Raw genomic sequence first — 26,014 nt, 5'->3', positions numbered from 1 at the left:
AAAATAGTACAAATAAAATGTTTGTAATGTAATGTACTTTTCCATTTTATTTTTACAAAAAAATCACAATGACAAATTTTTACTTAATTTTCAATTTTACTGCAGTGATTTAGTTTTGTTTCCATCTGTTGCTAAGTACATTATAATGCCAGCTAGATAACAAGTTCTTTTCTGTATAAAAGATAAAAGAAAAAGGTTGGCAGTGCTAGCTGTAATGACAGTATTTACTGCATTAAAGCATCATCTCACAGTGAAAGGATTATCTCCTAAATTGTACAAAAAATAATGCTTTTGGCAGTGACTTATCAAATATCTATAAAATTTAGAAATTTTAAATGATTGTAATTTTTTTTTTCTTGTTTTTCTGTTCTATTGTTACCTGTGAAGCTACATCCGGTAGCCATTAGCTAGCTTACTTAGCATCAAGGTTGTGTAAGCCATAGCAACCTTTTTTAAAAAAACCCCACAAAGTTAACATTATCCTTCAAAGAGAACGCTAAACATTTCCTGAAATGTCAAAACCATTTGAAATAATGGGAACGAATTAAAAGGCTTCATGAAAACTTTATTAGAGGCTTATGATTATCACATGCAGACACCACTCTATCCACAGGCAGAGAGGGTGAGAAGCCTAAGTACGTCTCAGTAGAAAGGTAAACTTATGTTTTATTAAAACATAATGGCTCTGGAAAGATTAGTGCTACTGCAGACAAACCTGTAAATATCTTACATTATTCTGTATTAATGGGAATGCAATCAAAATACTGCATTTTAATCTAAACTGTACATCTATTGTACACAATTTTATAGATCTCTCCGCTTCGCAAACGACTCACGACTACCATCAGTCACACAAAATATTTCCACGATATTTGTACAAACGATACATCACACATTAAAATAATCAGACGACATAGAGAACAAAAAAGTGACTGCGTAAACAACAGACAAGAGCTCCAGTTTAATAAGCGGACAGTCAACCACGTTATGGCTCCTTAGGTAGTATGATTCATTAATTTGGTCCAACAGTTAGGAGCCAATCTACGAATTTATGGAAACATGACACTATGGACTATGAATGTACCTTACAATGTCGAGGCACTTCTTTGATTTTTGAAAAACAATGATGTGAATATTCAGATCACTATTGACAAAAAAAAGCGCCGACGTCTTTGAATCCCAACGTGATATAAAGCAGTCACATCAAAGGAAACTCCCTCAAAGAGCTAAAACCAGGCTACAGGAAATAAATATTAATATTGATTTAAAAGAATCTCACATGTATTATATATTCCGTTACATTCAAACCCTCCTGGGCTATTACAATTATTCAAACTATTTTATTATAGCAGCATTGCCTGGGCAGCTCCAGATAAAGAATTGTGAAAATCAAGCACTGCTCTAAAAAAAACAAGGGATTAGGCCCAGTCTTTGTGCAACAGAGCCTCAGTTATGGGAATAACTGAGAGGCTTTTGTGGTTGGTTTATAAGCACGGCGAGAAAAATCCCAACGGGTCCCCTTCTCAACACAAACCGTGTCCTACAAAATAAAAGATCGCAACACAGCAGAATCGAGAAAATGAACAAGGAGACCATACATTCCTGTTTCTATCGACTCTACATCAGCGCCTACGACACACACTTGAGAGCTCTTCTCTGCTTGCTTGCAACTCTAGGCGTTTTCCTCATAGAGCAAAAGCAAATTAGTGGGGTGTGGGTTTAAGCGGGATGGGTGGGGGCTGCGGCCATTAGCAACTCAAACCAAAGACATTTAGAGGATTCTTTTTCATCTGTGTCCATGGGTGTTTGGATGAGAGCAGGTTCAGTGGGTTCGTCTGTTAAAAGAAAGGACACTCAGGTGTAAAGTCAGGTATAGTATGAATGTTATATAATATAAAGCATTTAAATTTATCAGTAAAAAAATACATACCTTCTCCTCCTCTGCATGTAGAGGCGAATAAGCCACTGAACCACAAATGGCCAAATAACTGCAAAGGCCAAACTGGTGGGAGAAATGTCAAAAGGCCACCAGGAGGGGTTCTAAAATGATGGGGGAGAAAAAATAAACCTGGTTAAAGTGGAAAATTATCAAAGATAATAATGTACGTGACGTCTTTGAGACGGTTTACCTGACGCCTTGTATTTACCGGAGCCGACACAAAGGTTGGAGACAAAGACAAGGATCTTGCCTGAAGAGACGGAGGAAAAAAAGGGGGTCAGTGTTTGTACGGCAAAAAGTAAATGTTTCAGTGAAAAGAGCAAAGTGCAAACTGCTTATCTTGTGTCCTTTAGAAGCTCATCTACACACACCCATATTTAAAAGAACTCAGTGTTAATCTTTACACACTGAATTAATCTACACTAAAGAAAACTTTAGGTTCAGCCTGTACAATGTTTAATAAAATGTGTTGTAATGTAAAGCTAACTTTGTCCAGCAGAATGCTTCTTCAATAGTTGGAGAAAACATAAAGATCTGTCCTCTGAGTCGTCCATTCAGCAGGACAAATGCTTTTCTTTGCAGTAGTTTTAATCCCAATTTAATAATTTAACCAGGACCTGAAACTGTTTTTCCATAAGCAGGACTCTGTGCCTGCTGGTCCCTACTAGAAACATTACATCCCAGCATGGTCTTAATATTTGAAGTTACAACATCTGATTGCCTCGGTCAGCTATTAACAAATATTTGCAGTGTGGCGTAACCCGTCGGATGGCTTTGACTTCTCGTCCGTCGCGTGAACGAAGCGAACGACCGACGGGACAAACCTGACTGGCGGAAAGCGCCTCCAGCGTGTGCAGCCTCTGCAGGACGCTCTGCATGTCCTCCTGCAGCCGAGCCAACGCCACCACAATCTGCTCGTTCAGGCTCCCCGTCGGCGTCCCCGTGCGCCCCCATCGGCCGCCGTCACCATCTCCACTGCCGTGCATGGGCACCAGGGACCCGGCGCCGGGTTCTTGAGACTTGGAGTCTGAAACAGGTGAAAGTGTTTATGGATACGGAGAAGGAATGAATCATTTTGTGCTTCTAATGTCAGAGAGGATTAAAAATGGACAATTATAAGTTCAAAGACATTCAGTTTGGTGTCATTAATGCCCAAAAAATCAAATCCTCCTCTTGGAGATAGCCTTACCTCCTCCTCTTCTCACCAAACTGCCTTCTGGCACGTCTGCATTCAGTCTTTGTCTCTGGGACATGGTTCCACTGTTCTCTCCATCTTCTCCTCCACACCTGATGACCTGCGGCGGACCCTGCACCTCCTCTTCCTCCTGAACCTCCTGCTGTGGCTCATCAGAGAGAGGCTGGACATGGTTCTCCTCTTCATCCAGTTCGTCTACAGAACAGTTGAGCTCCGAGTTCTGGAGGAGAACCACAAATATAATTAATAAATGTTGGACCAAGAGCTCCAACCGCTGCACCAACGCAGAGGGGTTAAATAGTTCCTTGCCTCTTCCTGACCAAACTGGTCCACAGAGTCGCAGTAGACTTCACTGTCTGAGTCACTGGCCAGGTGACTGGGACCAGTCACGTCTAGACTGGGATCTGAGGTCAGAAGAAAAAGCACAAAGATGAACAGAAACCCTCTTTGTAACATAAAGCGAAGGCACCAGAGCGATGTGGAGGAATGCTTCAGGATTTGTGTGCTGGTTCAACACAGCCGTGACTGTATTTGTGTGTAAAGATCACATGATCACAGGGTGTTCTATGGGTGTGGTGAGCACGAGTCCTTCTTTAACCTTTTATACCACATATCGTCATGGAGACTAACTGTTCCTCACCTGTCCAGTTGCCGTTGAGCAGCGGTTCGCCGTGCAAGTCCTCACCATTCCGGATGTCCCCGGAATGACATCCGTTGGTCAGATGGGTGACGCCGTTGGACAGCGGATCCCTCTGCCTCCTGGAAGAACTCTTCTTCTTCTTTGGCTGAGAAACTGGAACATAGATTAATCCTGTCAGTTCAATTATTTTTCTGACTATATTTTCCAGCGGGTTTTTAGAATTTTGTTACCTTTTCTCATCTCCCTGATCACTTCTTCTTCCTCCTCCTCCTTCTCTTCCTCCAGCCTCTCTCTGACTTCCTTTGTTTTGAACCTGGTGGGGCGAGTCTCCAGAGTGCCGTTCATTTCCATTGTTCTGATGATGCTCTTCGCGACACTCTTTGACGTTACCGAATCCAGCGTTGTGCTAAAGCCTGGGTAACAAATAAATAAATAACGTTAATGGTACTATCTGTGCTCAGCACTGTCTTCAAAACAATCTGATTCCATGAGGCTGAGAGGATGTGACAGGTTTATGTATATCTCAACACATGTCTACTGCATGTAAGACTAAAAGCCTCTAGGCTACAGCACCAAACGACGACTGAACTACACCAGACGGCGCCGTACTTGCCTTCCAGCTGCCTAGCAAACATTGTCAAACGGGCTGAGCGTCGAACAAGAGGCAAATCATAAAAGGTTAAGCTCCACAGGCCATTTCTGACATCACAAAGGAAGGTGAAAGGTGGACCAGTTACACCAGGAGAAAAGACACCAACCTGTGCTCAGGTCTGATATGTCCCTGATTTTTTTCTTCTCCTCAATCAGTTCGTAGAACGGTCCGAGGACGCGGAGGAGATCCTCCACCTCGTCGGTAACGGGCATTCCCTCCAGGATCTACAGGCAAATACAGAAAGTTTAAAGCAGTCCAACCGGAATTCATAAAAAAATAACAATGAATTACCAGCAGTTACACTTAGGTTTCACTGTCATGTCCTTAACATAATACAACAAAACAATTCGGACACTGTGACAACCTTAACTCTTTGATAATAAAAGTGACATCATCTGTAAGAGTATACAAACATACCAGCTTCATTTCTTCAACATAGGCAGCCATTGCTTTTTCCTTTGGCATCTCTCCGAGACAATTCCAGGCATCCCTGGATGATTAAACATCACTAAATCAGTTAAGGTTCCACACAGATCCTACTGAATTTCAATTCAAGACCTTGAATGTTTATGTAAGTCGATATAAATATAAACTAGAAGCACCGGAATTTGTGTATTTTGAAGAATTAGTGACACTGAAGCACTATTGGGACATAGTAAGCAGAGTAGAGATTACATTCCTGTTCAGAGTTTACTGCATGGCAGAAAAGTGAGTTCAAAGTCCAAAATGTAACGCACACAAATATAACAGATGACATAAGTTCATAATTCCATTACAACAATGAAAACACACGGGCTGAGTATACATTTGCGTCTGTTGTTACCATTTTGCTTTACCGACTGCGTCCCAGAAACCCGGTCGCGGAATATTGCACGCTCCAACCGTTGCTTGTTTGTAGTAACTGTAGAACTTCAGCATCATGTCATTGGACGGCTGAAAAGGACCTGCGGGGAATGATTATTCAGTTGAGTAAAAACAAGCAAATAGCAATCATTTAATTATTATTAATAACGTTATCGTACTATTCTTTCTGCTTCCTGTATCTGACGAATACACATAATTTAAAAATGTACAACTATGTTTATTTGCAAGTGTCATATATAAAATATAAACTGAACTTTGTTACTAATTAATTTTTTATAAAGGATGGTAATTTAATCCAATACAAAAAGAAAAAGAAAAAAAGAAACAGCACAAAAAATGTTAACACCTTTAATGTCTTTAGTAATAACTCAACCCCAGCTGTTTCCAGCCATGGAATTCCTGCAGATGTCAATTTCTCCAGAATCTTACTTTGTTTTTATGAAAGTGAGATAGTTTTATAAGTGAACGGTCATTTGGATTTAGCTGCATAAAAGCAGAGGCTAAAAATTAACCTTCACACTAAAGATTACACAACAAAATCAGCCAAGCCAAACCAAACCTGACATGGAATATAAAATCTGATCCCAGAAAAACAACCAGTGTTATTATTGATAAAAGGTTCTGAATGCATTTCTGAGACGACACACACTTTGATAAGTGGCTGCAGGATTTAAGCATTAAGTTCGGGCTGCTGACAGGGAGGTAAAGACGATTACGCCTCTTAAATCGGTTAAGATCCAGGTCGGGCATTGCACCTGCACGAATCTGATAACCTAGTGTGTGTGTGCGTGTGTGTGTGTGTGTGTGTGTGCATGCGTGTGGCCCCGAACTGGTTAAACTGGTCTGAATGCATGGTGCAGGTTGAAGCCACTCACCATCGGGGGGTAAACTCTTGATCACTCTGACAGCGGCTTCGAACCTCATCTGGGTCAGCCGCCCGTCGTCTCCCCCGGCAACACTCTCCACCTCCATTGTGTCACACTGCGGGGCAGTCAACACAAACACCTTCAGAGAAGACAGTAACACCAACAACACCGCTGCAACGTGACGAGCGTCAGCAAAGATACGTCACCGGCTAACGTCCGCGATAGCATCGAAGCTAAACTTGTCAACAACAGCAAATCCAGACTTTTGAACTTGTGATTAACTGTAGCTACTACACTGTTATGGCCACCAGAATGACGTTGTAACGTGTTTATAATCTATCCAGGACACATAACCAGGATGCGACCCGCCTAACGACACCGTTATTAATGCTTGATAAAATCTAGACTCCGAACTCTCGACGGAAAAGCTCAGAATTGTTGACACTCACCGTTTTAGTCAACGACCTATCTGCTTGTGCGAGGGCAGCCTATCTTTAGCCATCGACCAGACGCCATGAACAATAAAATAAGGAGAGGTGCATTATGGGATTTGTAGTTTTCTACTGAGAAGCAGCATTTCCTACAAGCACCACAATCCTGCGCGCCGAAATGTAGTTTGACGTTCTGAAGGGGAAAACTACAAATAATTACAAATAAAGTTAGATAATAGTAAGGGCTAAAACACAATAAATTCTATAACATTTAAATCTCTTTAAAGTTTATGACATTCGTCCAGCCGAGTAACTGTTCTCTATAAAACTACACCGACCACCATGCTCTGTGATAACGTTCAATTTAGCTGGAAGTGGAAAAAAATTTAAGACTCTCACTCTGCTTTAAATTTCGTGCCCCACCATTTCAGCGAAATCTCTAATGGAGTCATAAATTATCTGAAATCAGTCGATTTGATTAACATTCAGTCCGCATAGTAACAACTGATTATTTGGTATAGTTTACTCGTTATCAAATACTAAACATTACAGTTATATGATGTCATATTACTCATAATATACATCACTGTACTGTACATATTTTCTTAAATTCTTTTAATGCTTTGCACAAAAACACGTAACAGAGAGTGAATTTGACGCTTGATTTGAATGAAAACAAGAAGTCAGCGATATAATGTCACTCATGCTAAAACACAATAATTATTTATTCAAAAATAACCATTTCACAATTTGACCTTGAGCCATTAAACTGCTCAACTCGTCTCTGGGGGAGATGAAGAAGAAGAAAGTCCACACGAGAGCTGAGGGATGACACAGACAATTTAGCAAAAACAATACAAACACTGTAGACATTTCACTATACCAATACTTAACCAGGCCTGTTTATTTTTTATTTCTATGCCAATTTCTGATTTTCTATTTATATATTCTTGATGGGTTATTTATTACTCTTTCTATTTGGTGTTGTACTATATACGTATGTGCTGGTGCTTTCTGTGTGCTTTTTCTGTGTTTTGAGTACTTACTATGCTGTGTGCGACGGACAAATTAATTTCCCTGACGGAACCTCCTTAAGGGATAAATAAAGTTATATTCTACTCTACTCTACTCTAGCTTCACCGTACAAACATTGGTGTTTCAACAGCATAAGTGAACTTCTCATTTCATGTGGCTGCTTTGCTGAGCAGTGTATATTCTCCCCTGCTCAATGATCAATCAAAAATTTTTAAAAAAAGAAAACATCTATTCATCTGTTTTAAATTAGTTAGTATTTCGTAATTCGTGTGAAAGGATTTCGTCACGTTATACAACGTTTAAAAGGTGGAAGATGACAATCATGTAGAGAATAATTTTAGTAAGAATAATAAAATAACAACAACAACAACAACAACAACAACAACAACAACAATAATAATAATAATAATAATAATAATAATAATAATAATAATAATAATAATAATAATAATAATAATAATAATAATTACAACAGCTAGTGTATTCCCTACGTGTTTCATACTTTAAATCAGTGGTTTTTCATTTACGCCAGTTTTAAAGTATTGAGTGATCTGTCTGTCATGCATAGACGATCTTCGGTTTGACGTAACGCGACGCCAGGGCAGGAATCCCACTACAGCAGACGGAGGGTTTTTTTCGAGGCAGAGCTGGACTGGTGGCTGTTTCAATCAAAGGGAAGGCAGGCGGAGAGGGAAGGGACACTCCGTGGAGCGATGTAAGATGGCAGAGCTACAAATGCTGTTAGATGAAGAGATTCCAGCCGGAAAAAGAGCGCTTGTGGAGAGTTACCAAAACCTGACTAGAGTAGCGGACTACTGCGAAAACAACTATGTCCAGGTAAGAGAGTTAGCTAGCTGGTTGTAGTCGAGCCGCTATTGTCGCGAAAAGCTCGAGATTGAATGGTTGTCGGGACAGGAAATAAAGAAGCTGGGGCTCGGTTGTAAAATAAACATCTCCACCCAAGGCTTGGAGCGATAAAGACACTTAATTGACAACGTAATTCTGGGACATTTAGCCAGCTGCTATCGGTTCCGACCATCGACCACAATTATTCCGTTTACATAGAGGGTGTGTCTACTTTTTGTTGTTACGCTGGGTCGGTTCAAAACTGCTTTGATAAAGGAGGCCAGAAGAAGTTCTGGCTCCAAAAAAAAAAAAAGATATTTAATTTATTTAATTCCTTGTTCAAAAACACAGTTGTCTCATTTTGTTTGGATTAACCGATTCACCCATACATGTTCAATAAAATAAGTTTTGAAAGTGAACACGGCAGTAAACGTAGCAGCACGTAAGGTCATTAAACGCACCATTAAATACCACTAAAACAGTTTAAGCCCCATTGGGATGCTAAAGAAATATTCCAGTGTCTGCATTATGTGCCTGTAAGCACTCAGTGCTGTTGTAGCTGATCTTATAATGCGAGTCCATGCTTTATTTAAACATTAACGTTGTTATAATCTGACATCAACACATACTTAATGTATGGACGGCTATGATTTGGCTTGGTGGAGGTTGTTTCACCAGGGTTTGCACCCTTGTAGCTAGGATGAGAGACAGAGGAAGGAATGTAAAGCAATTGTTAGAGGGTCAATAAATGTTGGAGGTATTGATTTTACACCCCCTGAACTTATTCATGGCAGCAGAGCTCGCTTAATCTCTGCTGGCACATATATGGCTGCACATCTGTCCACATGGTGACTAATTCTGTGTTAAGTCGTGTTAAGAAAGCTGCTGTGTGAAATGATCCTCTCTTTTTGAAGTCATTTTCTCGGATGGTTTCGGCTTGTTTCATCCCAGTTGATCGATATATGTGATTATTCATACAAAAAAAAAGTCAGATCTGTCTTTTCTGAGCAGATTGAGTCACAGAAATTGTTTGTAAGGCGACAATTTTTTTCAGGAAGACAACCCACCACGTCCGCTTCGGAGGGTGTGTCTGCTCCAGCTGTACTCTCCAAGGACTCCCTGTAATTTTGCTTCTCCTCCTCGTCCTGTGATGATCTGGCATCGTCAGGCACGGCCCTGGGGCCTCGGCGTGGGTTGTAGTAGCTCTCAGGCAAAAGCTGCAAAACTAGTTTCCATCATTCCCGCCACTTTAAAACGCCCGATGTGCCTTTTTGTTTTGTTATTTATCCAGATAGTTCAGATCAGGTGAAATCCTGCAGATCTGACCGTGGGAATTTCCTTGCATTGGATCGTGTTTACTTCAGCCAGCTGTGACGTGGTTTATGCACTTCTAAGTGATGTCTCGCCAAATGGAAATCCATGATACAATCAGAAACGGTTGATTTATGATTAAGAATTTTATTTTCTCTTTTCATGTTGAGTGAAATGACACTTGGATCACATGAGCACGTTTTGAAGGCCAGTATTGAGTATTTATAGGCCAAGGTCGGTCCATTACTGACTGATATCAGTACAGAACTCGTTCTAGTGGTCTGTTGTACAGAAGCTATTAAGTGTCTGGTCTGATTTGTCGTCTTTTGATTGTAACTTCCTTAAATTGACAGTTCCTGATTTCATTGTTAGTTTCAAGTCAAAGGTCACCTTTGGATTCTTATGTTGATTAAACTGCATAAACTTTTAAATTTTAGATACTAGATACGGCTACTGATATTATTCTAAGTTAATTCAAACAGCGTAGAGTCTGGTTAGAGTTTTACATCTCAGAAATTATGTACCACTTGTTGGAGCCTGAAATGGTCACTGTGATGTCCAGATGTGACCGATGTTGTATAAAAAGACAAGGATAAAAATAGTATCGTCCTGGGAGTAAAATTCTGCACTGAGAGCCAAAACTAAAGATATCAAATAAATAAAAACACTCCAAATGTCGTTCTCCATGTCGTTGATGATAGGACTGCTGAAGGAATGGATATATTTAACGCAAAAAATATGTTCAAACTTCAACTGAACGCTTAGAGAAGTTCTCCCTGGTGTGTTTAAATGATCCTGCGTCTTGTTTGGAACGCTGACACTAAAAGATGGATTTGAAGCATTTTCGGCACACGTTGCTCAGTCGGTGCGAAGCGAGTGTCAGACTGGGTGCACGCTTTCATAAGCCCTCTCTGTTTCTTGGAGATAGACACACACACACACACACATACAGCAGAGCGAATATGTGCGCGTCAACATGCCTCAGCCTGAATCAGCTCGTCCTTTCAACACTCCTCCTTCACGTTTCCATCCCCTCGTCTCTGACTCTGACTCCTGGTGCGGAGGCGTCGGACTCGTGAAGGGTGGCGCAGCTCAGCGGGATGGAGCAGATGGCGAAACGTCCACTTTAAGGACGGATCACTGCCCCACTTTCTCAACTTGATGGGGGCTTTTGTTTCGTTCGAGGGAGTGTTTCTAAGTGTGTGTGTGTGTGTGTCAGAGATATGCTTCCTGTTTGCCCCGCTGACTCCGAAGACAAGCTTCCCTGGAAATGCCTTCTCTCTGTGTCAGGAAGAAGTTTAATAATAGAACCAAAAAAACCAACCCTTCACATTAAATCCTCTGCAGACATTATTCTTTTTAATGCGGCGGTTTGTATTGTGATATTTTCCTGTTTATGTAAGGCATTCACCATAAAAAACTAATCATCCTTGAAATGTATACTACCCATTTTCTTCCCATTAATGTCTCTCGGGTTGACCTGGATGGCGAGGACTCGTGCTCTGTGTGCAGAACGGGCCACCTGGCCATGTTGGCAGGAAGCACTGGAAGGGCTTCAATGCAACGATCTGACATTCAGCCTGCAGTTTGTTGGAACAGAAGTGAACCAAAGGGCTGGAGACATTGAGAGTAAATCACATTTCTATTCTTCTAGAACTCCTGAGAGATATTTTTATTAGTTATGCATTTTTTATTTCTGTTTATTTTTAAGAAGATCCTCTTGGATCTGTTTCGTATCAAGTGAATCTCCGGACGATCTGTTATTATTATATTTCTTGATTAGCAAATTCATTGATTAGAAAAATCATCCACTTTGAGATGTGGCTCATCTTTCCCAGGAATTCTGGGAATGAACAAATAGCTTATGGAAACAACAAATGGGGGAAATGGAAGTGAAATGTGTGGCAAACCAAGATGTCAGATGAGTCATGTGACCCTGCCTGCTGAGCCAGCGTGATGCCCCTCGTGCTGTTCGCTTCAAACGCACAGGAAGCGTGTGGGCTGCTCTTTTTGTACACGCGGACAGCGCGTCCTGGTCATACATCCTTCTCTACACGGGAGTTTCCTTCCTGGAAGTGACAACACAAATCCGTCGTGCTTCCTGCTTCGTCCTGTCTCCTTCACTCCGTTCGTGGGGTGACCGGATTTTTCTCTCGGCGTTTTCTTGAGTTTACTGTCTTCAATCCCTTCCTTCAACCACATTTATTAATGAAGAAATAAACAGAATTCTGGTATAGAAAAATGCCATTTTGTTCAGTTGAACAATTCAGAAACGTTCCTCAGCTTCCTCCAGGTGCAGATGTCTTCTTTTGTGCCGTATTGAGTGAATTTTAAATTGCACACTGGCGCTTCTTCAAGGTCGGGCGGACCTGCCGACCTTCCGGTCACCCTCCATCTGCCCCGGTGTGTGGGGGATTAATTAGGGATTCATGTAGTGTTCTGCTGAGGTTTTTCTAAGGAGCAAAGTCTTCCTTCAAGAAGGATGGAAGTTGTTAAGCCTGCAGGTTTTCTTCATTCTAGACACGTTCCAGTGTCAATTTCGTCGGTTGCGACGCCTGCTTTTCATTCTAAGATGACGTTTTTGGTTAAGACCGTGGTGTTGACAGTTTTTTTCTTTTAATTAACCTTGTAAAGTTAACTCCTTTTTAGCTCTTTGCCTGCTGTTGTTGCCGAGGGAACCAGGTCGACCTACAAACACGTGGTCCCCGCGGCGCTCCGTTTCTGTCATCGCGTTGTGACCCACACCGCTTTTTTTTTCACAACTTCTGGCGATATTGAATCCAGATGGCCTCAGCAGAAAATGTTCCGCAACCCACAGAGTGACGGCCTTCATCTGTTCTCAGGAATGACTCATAAATATCTGGTCTAACACTCGACCGGATTCTAAACTTGTCTTTCTCTCGCCGTCGTTTTTGTGTCTTCCAGCTGGACAGGGGAGGTGGAGGATGTTGTAGAATTCCAAACATTCCTGAAAGTTTTTTGTCCGGAGTGCATTTCCCCTCAGGACGAGTGGGATCACTCAAATCCGTGTGCCGTAGAACGCCCCGGGGGCGGTGTTGTGTTGTTTGTGCTGTCATTTGTTCATGTACCAACAGTGTAAGACAAACACATGCACTTTGGAAATGAGATCATTGGGATCCCTGTACAGAGAGGGGGGATTTGTGTAACATTCCGTGCCTTGAAGGTTCCATTCAGTGGAAAACACTCGTGACTTTTTTGTTCATGCTTTCTGTCTGACTCCCATCATATCTTCTGAGTCATATCAATGAGTCAGCAGGAATTGTTCTCCAGTTCTTCTACATGGAAACTACTGGGTGGAGGTCGAACGGCTTCTCTCTTTGGACAGGAAGTCCGGACTTTTCCCTCCTGTGGTATTGGCATGGCCGACAGAAAGGATGACATTCTGAAATTGACGAAGATGGATGTGTTCTTGTAACTCCTGCTCCCATCTTCCACCCAAAAGCATCAGAGGACACACAACCCGACACACAACCCGACACAGAATCACTCCCAATCAGTCGTTTAGGAGGTTTTCTGACGTTTTTAATAAGTTTTTAGCTCCTCTTCTTGTATTTTTACTGCGGTTTAACGGTCGCTCCAGTGTCTGGCTTTCCTCAGCTCCCAGCTATAATTTTCTGCAAACACACACACACACGCACACACACACACACACACACACACACACACACACACACACACACACACACACACACACACACACACACACACACACACAGTGCATTCCCTTTTTAACCCCAGCTAAGGCGCTGACAGCTCGTCGACTAGTCCCTGGATGTTCTGCAGCCTCTTTCAGTCGTTACTCATCTCACAAATATGAGATAAGGCTCCCCAGGAGCGCTGGAGCTCTCGGGGAGATCTCCTCCCCTCTCTGCGTTGTTGCTGTTCACATTCAGTAAAACACACTTTGTTGTTTTGTGTTTGAATACTCAGCTCCCGCTGCGTTACAAATCTGGTTAGTTTAGCTAGTTTCTCCGCAGCTCCTATCAAACGGCGTGTTTTCCTTGATCTCCACTCGTGACGTTCTTGTCGTTCAAACCATCACCTCTGACTCGTCATGTGAGCCAGCTGTTGCGAGCATATGCTGTGTTCATCAATCTGTTTGAAATCTCTCGTCTCTATTAAAACACCCCCTCCTCCCGTGGTTTAAAGCTGCCAAAACGGACGCCAGACTGTTTTTGTTTGTATTTGTCGTACCGTTTGTCTCGCAGCTGTGATGGATCATCAGCGTTTCGCTCGTAGGCGTCTGTGAGCACGTGGATGGCCTTTTGCCCCGAGTTCCTTTTGGAGGAATCTCCTCCCTCCTCAGGCTCCTATCTCCCCGTCACAGCCTCACCCGACCTCAGTGTCACTGAGTTGGGAGCTTTTAGCCACAATGGGTGGCTTCTGCTGCAGGCAATCTGTAATAAAACACAATGACATTTTTAACTTTGTCTGACTCAAGTTTCCCTATTTTGTTGTCCCCAAACCGCTGCGACCAATAATCATCCCCTCTATCAACACCGCCGCCACCCCCTCTCTGGCAGGCTGCTATCGTGGCTCAGCGTTCCCCCCCCCTCCAGGCAGCGCTCTATGGGCTTTACGAGTGGGGTTGGGAGGACGCTGTGTGGAGCTTGCATCTTTGCCTCAGCCTGTTTAATGCGAGTGTGTGCCCTCACCACAGTTTGTCTGGTTTAGCAACTATTTTCCCAACTGTCGGGGCGTCGTCGTTCCACAACAACACGCTGGAGGAAGAGGTGTTACAGCAAATCCTACATGACCTGTTTTTTCAATGCGATCCAGTTACATCCCAGCAGGCAGCGGTGCCATCATGGAGTCAGCGACACAAACATGATCCTCTCTGCACACATAATTGTTTCTGATCCTCTGGTACGTCTTCAGCAGGGTGTGTTACATCACTTCACATCCCTCCAGCGGAGTGGAGAATCTGCTCTATTAACCCACATCCTCCAGAAATGACCCGGATTCAGGGCTGGAAGGTGTTACGTGATATTTACCCCGACCTCTTCTATCATTTCTAATCTTCCTCTCTCTCATATCCCTTTATTGAACAGGCTCAAGACAAGAGGAAAGCTCTGGAGGAGACCAAAGCCTACACCACCCAATCCCTGGCTAGCGTGGCCTACCAGATAAATGCCTTAGCCAATAACGTCCTCCAGCTGCTGGACATCCAGGCCTCACAGCTGCGGCGCATGGAGTCCTCCATCAACCACATCTCCCAGGTCAGAAGCACACAGACACGAATCCCTCATCACGGCCACATCCAGCTGTGACGACTGGTACCCCGCAAGTCCCACTTCTCCTCTCACTTTCACACAGAAACGACTATTTTTCAACCCAGAATGAGGTTTCAGTGCTATCCTTAGTTCCTTTTTATTAGTCTGTTTGCGTTGTCCGAATGTCTGACTGGATGTGTGTCTGGCTAAATGACTGTCTGTTTGTCCTCTTGTCAATGTTGCATCTGTTACTTATTTAACAAAATAAAGCACAGAAAGTTGATATCGGAAAGTTTAGATTGAAGAATGAGTTGGATAAATGGAAGGATTGTTGTAAAAGATGCTGAACCCTTTATTCTGCATATAAAGTCTTGTTACTTCCCGCTTCAAAGCGGTGATCTATTGTAATTGTCAGTGTTTGTGTGTTTGTCCGTTTATTAGTTTGTCCACCAAATATCTGCAACCGTTGCACATAGAAAGATGAAACAAAAAGCACATTACTCGGGCAGCAAAGGGGATGAAAATGAGATGATGACCTTGATCTTGAGAGAACTAGGTCAAGGTCAAATTTCAACTTTTGTACACTCAGAAAGCGGATTAAAGATGACAGAGAAGGCCAGTGTGAGTAAGACCGTAGATCAAAGCTACTGCTTTGATCAATGACAGTAGATCAGAGCACTAGCTTTGATCTTTGACCTATGCAAATAGGTCAGGGTAAAATTTTGAATTCAGGGGTGTCGTGGGATGTTGCAGTCTGTGACTGCCTTGGTTCTAGTTGTTTTTATTGCTAGCATGAAGCTCCCGCTGTGTGCAGGTAAATCCAGCCGCTCATCCAATGAAGGCATTAAGGGCTCAGACAAATCAAACAGAGAGCCCCGTGCTTGGTAAATAATGTAGATTGGAATCAGGAGGCCAATAACGGCTTGCTAAAGGTTTGATCCAGCCATCCAATGGAAAGCCAACTTCCTCCTGGGTTTGTCTTTCCCATGTCAGCTATCAGTGTTTTCAAGAGTGCCAGAAATTCCTCCAGAATCCACCGAAGGTCATATTTTTTTCGTAGCAACGGAGGGAAAAAGACGCTGGAGGGAAATGGAGAGCACACGATGACGAGCAAAGAAAGACAGAAAAAAAAGACATATTTACACTGTTTGAGGTTTTGAGCCAATGTCCTGACAAACACCATTTAGCAAACTCCGAGGTCACAGTGACGCCATGGCCTGCCCATCGGTCTCTATGACAACAAAAGTACACAGGAGACAGTCAGACAGTTCAGATCACCGCAGAGATCCGCTGCCTTAAACCAAACTTCACCCCGAGCTTATGTCTTCTTCTGTGCTGACTGTTGTCTCTTGTCTTGTGCTTGGGAAATTCCATCCTTCCTGATCTATATTTACGCTCATGGTTGTGTACTTCCTGTCACCATGGTGAAGGTGAAGTATTCCTGTCAGGTCAGCTGATGGACATTAAGGATTTTCCCCTTCTTTTGGGGGTTTCTTTTTTCTTTTTTTGTTCCAAGAAAAAATAAGTCACTCTGGATTTAATGACCAACTTTTTTTCCAGAGTTGGGAATTTTTATCACGCTGCTCCCACGTCTCAAGAATGTGAGATATGAGGCGGCACTAAGAGCTGGGGTTGCTTTCGGCTGAATGGGTAATGCAGGGTATATATTAAACAAATGCATTTCTGCAGGTAAATCCTGAGCTAGCTGACCCTTAATCCTCTAACGACATCCCAGAATTCTGCCTACCCATACGGACATATCTGCTCCGTTTTTCTGCACCATCCCTGCCTCAGGATCTCTGACATTAACTTGTCACCGTGTGGTCAGACGCTGCCTGGCGTCAGCGCTGCCCACAGCTACGACTGCTTCTCTCTGGTCAGGGCGTGTCTTCTTAGCGGCGGCGTAGAGCTGATGCATCCCTCTGAGCTGGATGTGTCTTTTCTACCATAGTGCAATTCACCATTTGTCATTCTTGTGTGACGGTGGTCCATTTAAAGGCCCATTGAGCCACTGAGACAGAGGGGCTGATGGGAAAAGAGAGCGCACTGCAGGGCTTCCACCTTGTGCGGAGTGTGAAGTGGCTGCAAAACAGGGAGCTGCTTTGTCTGTCGTGAAGAAGGAAACACACAACATGCAGATACCGAATGGAAAAAGAGGAGAGTGTGTGTTTCACGGGGGATCATTCTTGTGAAATCAAAGCAAATTTTAATTCTGGCGTCTCAGAAAATCTCTTTGAATCTGAGGAAATTCTTCAGAGTTGGTCTTTGGAACATGAAGAGCAGACAATGACAAGTCTTCTGGGACATTATGTAATGATTGTGATGTTCCTGAAGCAGCTGACACGCACGCACGCATACACACACAATCACACACTGATACACTCCCACCCACACACTGATACACTCCCAAACATACACTGATACACTCCCACCCACACACTGATACACTCCCACAGCTGAGATCCTATCACTGCTGCTACACAACTTCAGAACAGGAGTTTGGTTTGTCAGTGTTACCATCTTCATTCCTGGGACGTACGGCTCCACGCTGCTATATTCTACGTGTGTGTGTGTGTGTGTGTGTGTGTGTGTGTGTGTGTGTGTGTGTGTGTGTTTGCATTGTTGTGATGAGAACACACTCATATGTATAGAGTTGGGGTAGTGTCTCTGTTGCAGTGTTGGCTTTTTGACCTCCTGTCGAGGAAGGATGGCACTCATCCAGACAGGAAATGAAGCCTTATCAGCCTCCATGTATGTGTGTGTGTGTGTGTGTGTGCGCTCCTCATGTTTCCTGCCGATCCTTCCCAGGGTATTTTGGTCCCCCTCCTGTCTTTCCTGGTGGTCTGTCCCACTTCGTCTGACTGTGAAATATTCCAGTTTGTCTGAATTTTTTAATCTGGACAAATGTAGATTAAAAAAAGAGTAAATATAAATAATTTTTTTAATTTATATTTACTCTTCATGTTTCTCTCTTCCATGAGATAAAGCTTCTACTTATACTTTTCTACTCTCACACTACAAACTTTTTCAAAACGTTACTCTTGAAGTTCTGTTCAATCAGCATAGTTTTTGTGTGTGCTCCATCAGTATAAAGATTAGCTTCACGTGGCTCAGATCTACTCACCAATTAAAGTATTTGAGGTTTGGAAGTGGGAGTAAGAGCACATTAAAAACCACTACCTGTACGATTCACCGGAATCTTTGCAAATGAGCTACAGCCAACATCATGATATCACCCGACTCCTCATCAGAAGAGCATATGAGGTGGAATTCAGTCGGAGTAGGGGGGGGGGGCACGTGGGGGAGAGTCAGAAAAGAAGACAAACATGCTGGCCTTGACTGGCAATCAAACTGCAAACTAATTTGTTCTTCAATGGCTTCCAACCTTTCGTCATTACAGTAAGAACCCTGCTATCGCCTAAAGTCTGCAGCAAACCAATGTTTTTATCCCTCTATCAAGAGGTGAAGACCAAAAAGGCATGGGTCCAAAAAATCCTGAGAAAAAAATCCCACATCCTCACACTTGAGAATTTAATCTACTAATACATTTTTAGACAGTTGCTTCATTTTCTCACTGGAGGATGGGTTAGGGTCTGCAGCATAACAGAAATGCAGGCATCTGTTTGAATGCTCCGTTAACACCAGGGTAATTGCATAAATGTGTAGCTGAGATTTTAGCTTTGCCTTTTTATTTAGCCGTGGCTGCAGGTTTTGGCATCTTAAGGGTTTCGTCTGTGTTTGTATGTAAACCTCAGCGCTTGCTCAGAGTACAGTTTTGGCTTCTACCCAAAAGTTAGATTGGTTAAGGTCTGCTGAGGTGTTGCCATATGTGCTGTGTTCGCAAAACAAAGCATCAGCCCTGGCATGCCGTCCAGATTCTCTTTAATAGAGGGGCTTGTTTTTCTCTGCTGTCGGAGACATCGTCACACCGGGCTCGTCCTTTGGACAACTGTTTGACTCCACAGACACAGAGAAGCCGACTAGACTAAGAGGCATTTTGCTCTGCTTCATTGGCTGTTTTTGGCTCAGGACAGTTTGAATGTTGGACACAGATGAGGACATAGTGAGGACTGGGACTTAAAACAGCCTGGGGGGGGGGGGGTTAAAAGGCATATGAACAGGAAAATACTACTAGAAGGTAGCCAAGACTAAATCTGTGCTCATATTTGAAATCACCCACTTTCTGAAATGTTTCTCCACTTGTAATTATTCCGCTCAGGCAAAATTTGCCACTGAATTCTTTTTATCTAGGGACCTTGACATGGTCACTGTGTTCCACCCCAAACTGTGGGCTCCAGGATGTTGGCTGTGTGCAGCGCATATTATGTCTGAGTTAAGGAACACACTGTTAATAAAAGCATGCAACTCTTTTCCCTTTGGTGAGACATTTCTGCAAAAATACTTATGTACTTTGCTCTTATTTAGTGAAATTCGTCAGACGATTTCCTGTTTTTGAGATGTTTTTGTCCCTAGAATATTCATAGTCCATCCACATATCTAACCTATCAACATGTTTTTTGACTCTTGAATGTATGTTTTCAACATAGTAATTGATATACAAATAGAAAACTCCAGTGTATGGAAGGCAAAGCAATCTCCCTACCAGTAGGTGTCTTATTACACATCAAACACACAAGGTAATCAAATAATCAACGTTTCCATTTCGCGCTGGAGCTTCTAGTTATCTAAGGAAATAAGGAATAACTGTTCAAGCAGACCAGGCAGGTGGAGAGAAGTTGGAAACGGGTGAAGAAAAAGCACATTTTTGCACTTATACTGTAGCTTGACAAGCAGTTTGTCATAACATAAAAGCTGGAACTCACTGAACATCACGATTTGCTTTAATCCAACCAAAGCCAAATCGGGGTTTGCCAAGCATTCCAACTTGGTTGACTCTTTTAAGGAAAAAACTGAAATGCAAATCGATGCCTCTTGTTCTCATTGGGCTGTCTTCACCTGTTAGCCGCTCTGACCGTTGTGATAGATTCATCTGGGAAGGGAGGCCAGGAATCGAGGTTCAAATGTGTTAAACAGACACATTCTTCATAGTTATTATCTCTTCATAATCCCGCTGAACACGGTTTTCCATTTTCTGGACTGATGTAATGACAAGCTTATCTTAGCTCTAAGCCAAGAATGGCATTTAATAAGACCTCCTGCCATGTCTTATTTCATAATCGTGTCTTGTTCTGGTTTGTGATATTACGCTGCGGTGGAAATAGTTCATGCCCTAATATTCTAAGTGCTTTTCAGTGTTTTTGGATGTGGAATCTCGGGGGCAGGAAGTAGCCGCCCTGTTTTCCAGGCTTGATTAGCATCTGCTGCCAGTCTGGCATTAATGATTGGTACATTTATCTGGTCTGGCAAGCCACGCCTGTAAACACACACACACTGTGGTACGCAGGGTGTGTTTGTTAAGTAGCCAGCATTTCCCCATGTTGTGAACATACGCTGCAGCTTTTTTTTTTTTGTTTGTCTGTGCATTTGTGCATAGCAGGCGTTTTATTGAGGATACCATCCCATGGGCCAGGCGGCCAAACCGCTGAAAAGGCTGTTTTTATTTTCTCCGACATGTGCTGAAGTGAAACCGGCTGTCGTAATTCCGTATCGAAGTGTGCAGTCGTGCTTTTTTGTCTCTTTCGCTCACCCTCCACACCGGTGTGTGTTAATCCAGCCAGACGTTTGTGTTTGCCTAGGGCTTCCAAATTCCATACTTCCTTTAGTCTTCTGTTTTGTTGTCCCGCTGGACTGGGAGATTTATTCTCTTTTCACTGCTATGGGATGCATTTGGTCAATGTGTGCTTTCTGTCCAAATTCCTGCCCCTCGTCCGAGCCGTCTAAATCAAGGCCAGTTGACGGGTCGGGTCAAAGGAGTCAAAGGAAGTACCATTAACATAGGGTTTTCTTTTAGATGTCGCTTAGATTAACAAAAACAACCAATGAAGACCCAGAAATTCATGCATAGAAAAAGATGTGGATGGTAGATAGATATATAATTTATAATCCAACACTGTCAGTGTTGAGTTGTGGTACATTTTCTAATAAACAAACATAACCAGAGAAGATTGTCTGGATTTGGCTAATCCAACAAATAAAGCCGCTGACAATCAAAAACACTTCAAATTTGTCACGAAACAGTTCCGCTTCACCGTTGGAGCCTTTAAAAAGATATTGAGATTGAAACGAAGCATTTTACAGGCAGCATTGACTTTGTCCAGAGGAAATTCACAACGTTGGATCTTTTTACGTCATCCCAAATTGATTGGGTCTGGAAACATGGGGGGTTTGTCGTTGAGGAAATCAATGTCAGATCACTGGAGTTATGGGTGCTCCAACATTTAAAACAGTTGACACCCCTCTCCTGGTTAGCGCTGAAAGATTTCTGACTGAAGGCTCTTGTTGCTACGACGAACACAACAATGACCTCCCCTCCTGGAAAACACTACACTGACTCATTTCATAATGGAAAGGACTATTCCAGCATAAAGGATGATGATAATGTTTGAAACAGTTCCAATGTATGACTTAGAGCCTCAAAATAGTCTTAGAGGTGGGCGACTCTTGGCTGGGTGTGGTAGGAATTGGCAGACTTGAAAAAAGGGAAGAGAAGATGAAATGATAATAGATTAGTTAAGAGTGGCTCAAATAGAGATGGCAAGACATGGGGGGCCATTAAATCCTGAAAACCAGTAGCTGATGGATTAGATTGGAGCAAAAACTGTTTGTTGCTCAGGGAGAACTCCTACTTGCCTCAAACTGATTTATGACACTGGGTTGAAAACACACATGACTCATCCTTATGTCAGTTTGGCAAGATGTATTCAGGGTTCAGTCTCTTTCCAGCACACGGTAGGACCACTAAAATCTTTTAAACCCGGTTGGAAAGTTGCTCAAAGGAAGAAGTAAGCTTTTAAGTGGCTACAGCCGGGATTGGCGCTTCCCCACCGGTCGGTATAAAGGACTCAAGCCAGAATAGGCTTGTCTTCTGAGGCCGTTGTGTTTTTGAATGATCCAGTTGACATTTCTTTCGGCACCAGTTAGCACGTTAGCAAAGCACCCTCAACGGGGTGTAGCTTCACTCTGCATGACAGCCGTAGGTTTGACTTAAGCTGTCTTTCAACACTTGTGTAACATCAGTTAGCACTGCTATTTTTTCTACACACAGGAAGGAGATGAACTCACTCTGTTTCGTATTCTCACTTCCCTTCTTTGCCAGCTGTAGTGACGTTTGTCCTCCCACTGTTCTCTGATAAGGGTGGTACGTTCAGACTAGACCATATGCTGCTCGAATTTAGCAACAACTTTTCAACAACGGCTCTCTTGTTTAGGAAAAAGTTCCATCTGTGATTTATTGTTGGATTTTCCTCTTTTTAGTTTTGGCTCTTTCTGAGAGTGTCTCAGAAAGACTTTTTCTGAGAGTGTCCCAAAATTTTACAAGTTGTCTTGGCAAGTTTGGTTTGTTGTAATCACAGAGGAGAAATTAAGTTAAAGCTTTATTTTTGAAGTAAAAGCAGACCTTGAATAATCTTTTCATTGCTCTGTTCACTCCTTCCTTTCTCCATCACCCCTGTTCACACTGAAGCTGATACATGAGTCACAATTTGTGTAATTTGAGCATTATCTTAAATTGTGTACTCAAGTTGTTCATTTGAATCCAAGTGTGGCATTGTTAAATTGAAGTTTTTACAGCTAAACTCAAGGTTTAAAAGAAGGACTAGTCAACTCTCTTAATCCAAAAACACACATAGAGCACTGTAACAGCATTTAAGTTCCCTATTTGTAAGGGAAGTCTCTCCAGGAGCAATTATATACATCCAGCGTTGCCTGTTGTGAAAAGTTGATTCTTCGTTTTCTGCAATTTCGAAAATTCCACTTTCTTATGCTTTCAAAGTCTGCTTCTTCTTTATTTTTTTTTATAGCTGCTAAAGCTCATCAGAGCCTGGAGCACATATTTCATTAACCCCACATTTTAACATCAGACGTGATATTACCTAGAGATGTTCTGTGCTGGACCCACCAGTGTTGTTCATTTTCTCGGCTCTGGGATCGACTGATACTCGAAGACCAAGTCGTCCATGCAGGGAAACAGAGCAGCACAAAAGACACAGAGTTCAGTCCGGCTTCAGATCCCAGTGGCATGAAAGGAATCCTCTGTTGGCGCTGCTCGCTGCCCCCCCATTACCCCAACCCCACCCCAGTGAGAGACCATCGTTTTACTGGTCTGCCCTCAGCAGACATTGCAGCCTTTCATCTGTCAGAGGCAGGGCAGCTGCTCATGGGTTCCTCTTGGGCTGGTGGGAGTGTAAAGATACAGCAAAGGAATGGAACTGCAGCGGCATCGTCAAATATACCCAAATGCTCGTACATTATAGAGTCACCTCGTTCACAAATGACAAAAACAGATAGACGGAACAATCTAGGGCTGCAAACATGGACCCTGCATCATTGAAGTCAGTTGTGTGCACAGGTTTCTTGAAATAATTACTTTTCATGAAGGAAACCGAGAAATTAATCGAACCCTGGTGCAATTTCTGTGAGAAAACACTCAGGAACTCCTGAGCCATAAATAATGCACCGCAATTTATCCCTCGCATTTTGCAAACGGAAGATGACAGACTTATTTTCCGATGAATAGATCTTTTTTCTAACACAACAGTCTGTTATTTAGACAAACTCCTGGCTCTTTGTCTTTATATTGTTCTGTGTTAATTGTGCAATCGATGAATGGAAATCCGGACATGTTCTGACCACGTGATTGAGTCATCATTCTATTCAGGACATAATTTTGGCCACAAACGATTTTATTAGCGTGTTGGCTGTTTGGAAAACCAGATTACGACTTTGGTGATGAAAAGCTCAGCCTAACGATTCAATTAAACCTCCTTAAGCCGCTTTATTATGACTTCATCCAATCCCACAGGTCCCCTGTTGTACTTTGCATCTTTGCTCTTCCACTTCGGCATCGATCACATCCTGACTCTTCCTTTTCCAGACGGTGGACATCCATAAAGAGAAGGTGGCCAGGCGGGAGATCGGGATCCTCACCACCAACAAGAACACGTCGAGGACCCATAAGATCATAGCGCCAGGTAATATGGAGCGGCCGGTCCGGTACATCCGGAAGCCCATCGACTTCACGGTGCTGGATGATGTCGGCCACGGCGTTAAGGTGAGCAGTTTCTTCTTGATTTGATGCTTTTGTGGATCTTTTTACTCCACTTCCTTGTTCGAAATCAGCCAATCCTCTTCCCTCCCCTCCTCCTCTCTTTCTTGCCGGAGGTATTCCAATCTCCCTCCTCTTTCCTCTCCCACTCCGACTTGTTTTTTTGCTCACACTCTTCTTGCCTTCTCTTTCATATACAGAAAGCACCCCTTCTGACCCTACAGGAATATGTTTCAGCGTGGGCTGCCAGGAAAGGGTTGGGGGGTGGGGGGGGGTGGCGATGAACTACAAAAGTGATTACATCATATAGCTTTCAGGAAACAGCTCTATTCTCAGAGTGTTGTAAAAATGGAGAATGGGGACAAAATTTTATCGGACGTTTTTATGAGCACTTTGTCGTAGACTGCCCCTGTTATCTCCTTCTCCCGTTTCTACGAGTCTTTGGAGAGGAATAATGTAAAAAATTAGATTTCTAGTTTATTTTCACATCAGTAAAATCCGAAAAAGTGGAAAAGAAGCTGATTTTTGATGTGATAAAAAAACATCAAATGATCCCAGCGTGACATTTCCTCTTCTGATTTGCCATTAGGGCTTGTTCTGTTGGTCACTGGGTTACCCCGGCGGCGGCGGTAATGACATTATTTCCTGACGGCTTCAGGCGTTTTGTGATCTCCGTCCTCCCCTTTGAACGCCTGCTACCCCATCAATCAGTCAATCAGCTGCAGCTTCCAGACAGATTGGATTAGAGGCCTGCCATTACTGTGGCCTATTGTCACTCTCCGTTTCCTCCGTAGAGAAAGGCACTCTGTCACGGTGGACAGAACTGACCGCTAATAGCGAGTGAAGTCTTCTATTTCCCCACAAAACGCCAATTAAAGACATTTTATTGCAGCGATAATTTATTAATTCACTCATCCTGAAACACAATACAGATTACAGCATCATCACACACCAGCGTCAGATTACCAGGACCGTCCTGTTGCGTAGCCGCTGCAAGAATGGTCTATTTTAAGAACATTACGTATTACTCTGGGCTTAATCTCAGTGGAATTTCTGTCTTCAGTGTCTTTATGAAGGCTGAACACACACACACACTCCTGCAGCAGTTGTAAATCACTCCTCTTATGTATGCGTGTCACAATCTGAAGAGCCGATCGATCGTCAAAATCGATACTCCATATTAATTCATATAGTATCCTGTGATCGCTTATAGGGTATCTATATCCGTGGTTTACTTACTGACCAGAATCAATAAATGAATGGGGTTTTAAATCTCATCTATTGCAGACATCTGCGAGCGCTCACGCTTCGCCTGACTGTCGAATTGTTTTTTGATTCACTCCCACAGGAGTGAAAAAGAAAAGAGAAAAGAGACGGAATTGATCAGGTACACAAAGGGATTCTTCTCTGAACGTGGCAGCAGCTTAAGGCTCAAAATGTTCTGCAGCTCCAAACGTAACGGCGGTAACATGATGCTTTTTGGCTTCGCTGCAAATATGAGATTTATTCTTCCAGTCAGCCGATGTTTAATCTAATCAGTCAGGCTTTTGGAAATCATTACATTAGTGTCAGGTGTTAGAAGTCGGATTGCAATCCTTTTCATATTTTGTGCTGTGACAGTGATGAGATTCCAAGATGAGATAAAAGATGTTTTTTTTTTTTCAAAGGGGGGTAAATGTTCAGTCAAACATATTTGCATTCGTGGGAGCGCAGCCGGATTTCACGCTTTCAGAATTTAATTAATGAGGACGTTTGCGGCCTTTAGTTCATCCAACAGCTCGCTGTGACAACTTTTTATTCCTGTCCATCCTGTAATATTTAGAACCAAAATACTACCG

At 42.8% G+C, this 26,014-nt stretch overlaps 2 protein-coding genes across 8 annotated transcripts in view; one reads left to right on the top strand and one right to left on the bottom strand.

Annotated features, from left to right (window-relative positions):
* Positions 1-102: 102 nt before the first annotated feature.
* Positions 103-6,676, bottom strand: acbd5a (acyl-CoA binding domain containing 5a). Of its 2 annotated transcripts, XM_068304446.1 has the most exons (14): positions 6,606-6,676; positions 6,166-6,271; positions 5,250-5,370; positions 4,844-4,916; positions 4,533-4,650; positions 4,388-4,420; positions 4,005-4,187; positions 3,775-3,927; positions 3,444-3,538; positions 3,129-3,354; positions 2,764-2,966; positions 2,130-2,189; positions 1,931-2,040; positions 103-1,835 (listed from the first exon to the last, which is right to left on the bottom strand). In XM_068304446.1, exons 2-14 carry the CDS (start codon positions 6,260-6,262, stop codon positions 1,823-1,825), a joined length of 1,485 nt encoding a protein of 494 aa, XP_068160547.1. In that variant the 5' UTR covers positions 6,263-6,271; positions 6,606-6,676; the 3' UTR covers positions 103-1,822. The 2 variants fall into 2 exon arrangements, with proteins under 2 accessions (XP_068160547.1, XP_068160548.1); XM_068304447.1 differs by lacking the exon at positions 4,388-4,420 and having other exon boundaries at positions 104-1,835.
* A 1,562-nt stretch (positions 6,677-8,238) lies between these two features.
* abi1a (abl-interactor 1a) overlaps positions 8,239-26,014 on the top strand; it is a 28,102-nt gene continuing 10,326 nt past the window's right edge. For 3 of the 6 annotated variants that reach the window (XM_068343525.1, XM_068343523.1, XM_068343524.1), the window contains exons 1-3: positions 8,241-8,459; positions 14,852-15,019; positions 24,006-24,182. In XM_068343525.1, the coding sequence (XP_068199626.1) occupies positions 8,343-8,459; positions 14,852-15,019; positions 24,006-24,182 (462 nt within the window). In that variant the 5' untranslated portion in view covers positions 8,241-8,342. Of the gene's footprint in view, positions 8,460-8,886; positions 11,409-14,851; positions 15,020-24,005; positions 24,183-26,014 lie in introns of those variants that run through there. The other 3 variants (XM_068343529.1, XM_068343527.1, XM_068343528.1) reach the window with 3 other exon arrangements.

This window comes from Antennarius striatus, chromosome 20, assembly GCF_040054535.1.
Source record: "Antennarius striatus isolate MH-2024 chromosome 20, ASM4005453v1, whole genome shotgun sequence".
NCBI classification, from domain to species: Eukaryota; Metazoa; Chordata; class Actinopteri; order Lophiiformes; family Antennariidae; genus Antennarius; species Antennarius striatus.
This window is presented reverse-complemented; position numbering and strand designations above follow the sequence as displayed.

Excerpts from the sequence above, each read along its gene's own strand:
- acbd5a (XM_068304446.1), bottom strand. The coding sequence starts at position 6,262 with ATGGAGGTGGAGAGTGTTGCCGGGGGAGACGACGGGCGGCTGACCCAG. Across the intron at positions 5,371-6,165 it reads CAAGAGTTTACCCCCCGATG|GTCCTTTTCAGCCGTCCAAT; the intron begins GTGAGTGGCTTC and ends CATTCCCCGCAG. Across the intron at positions 4,651-4,843 it reads ATGTTGAAGAAATGAAGCTG|ATCCTGGAGGGAATGCCCGT; the intron begins GTATGTTTGTAT and ends ATTTGCCTGTAG.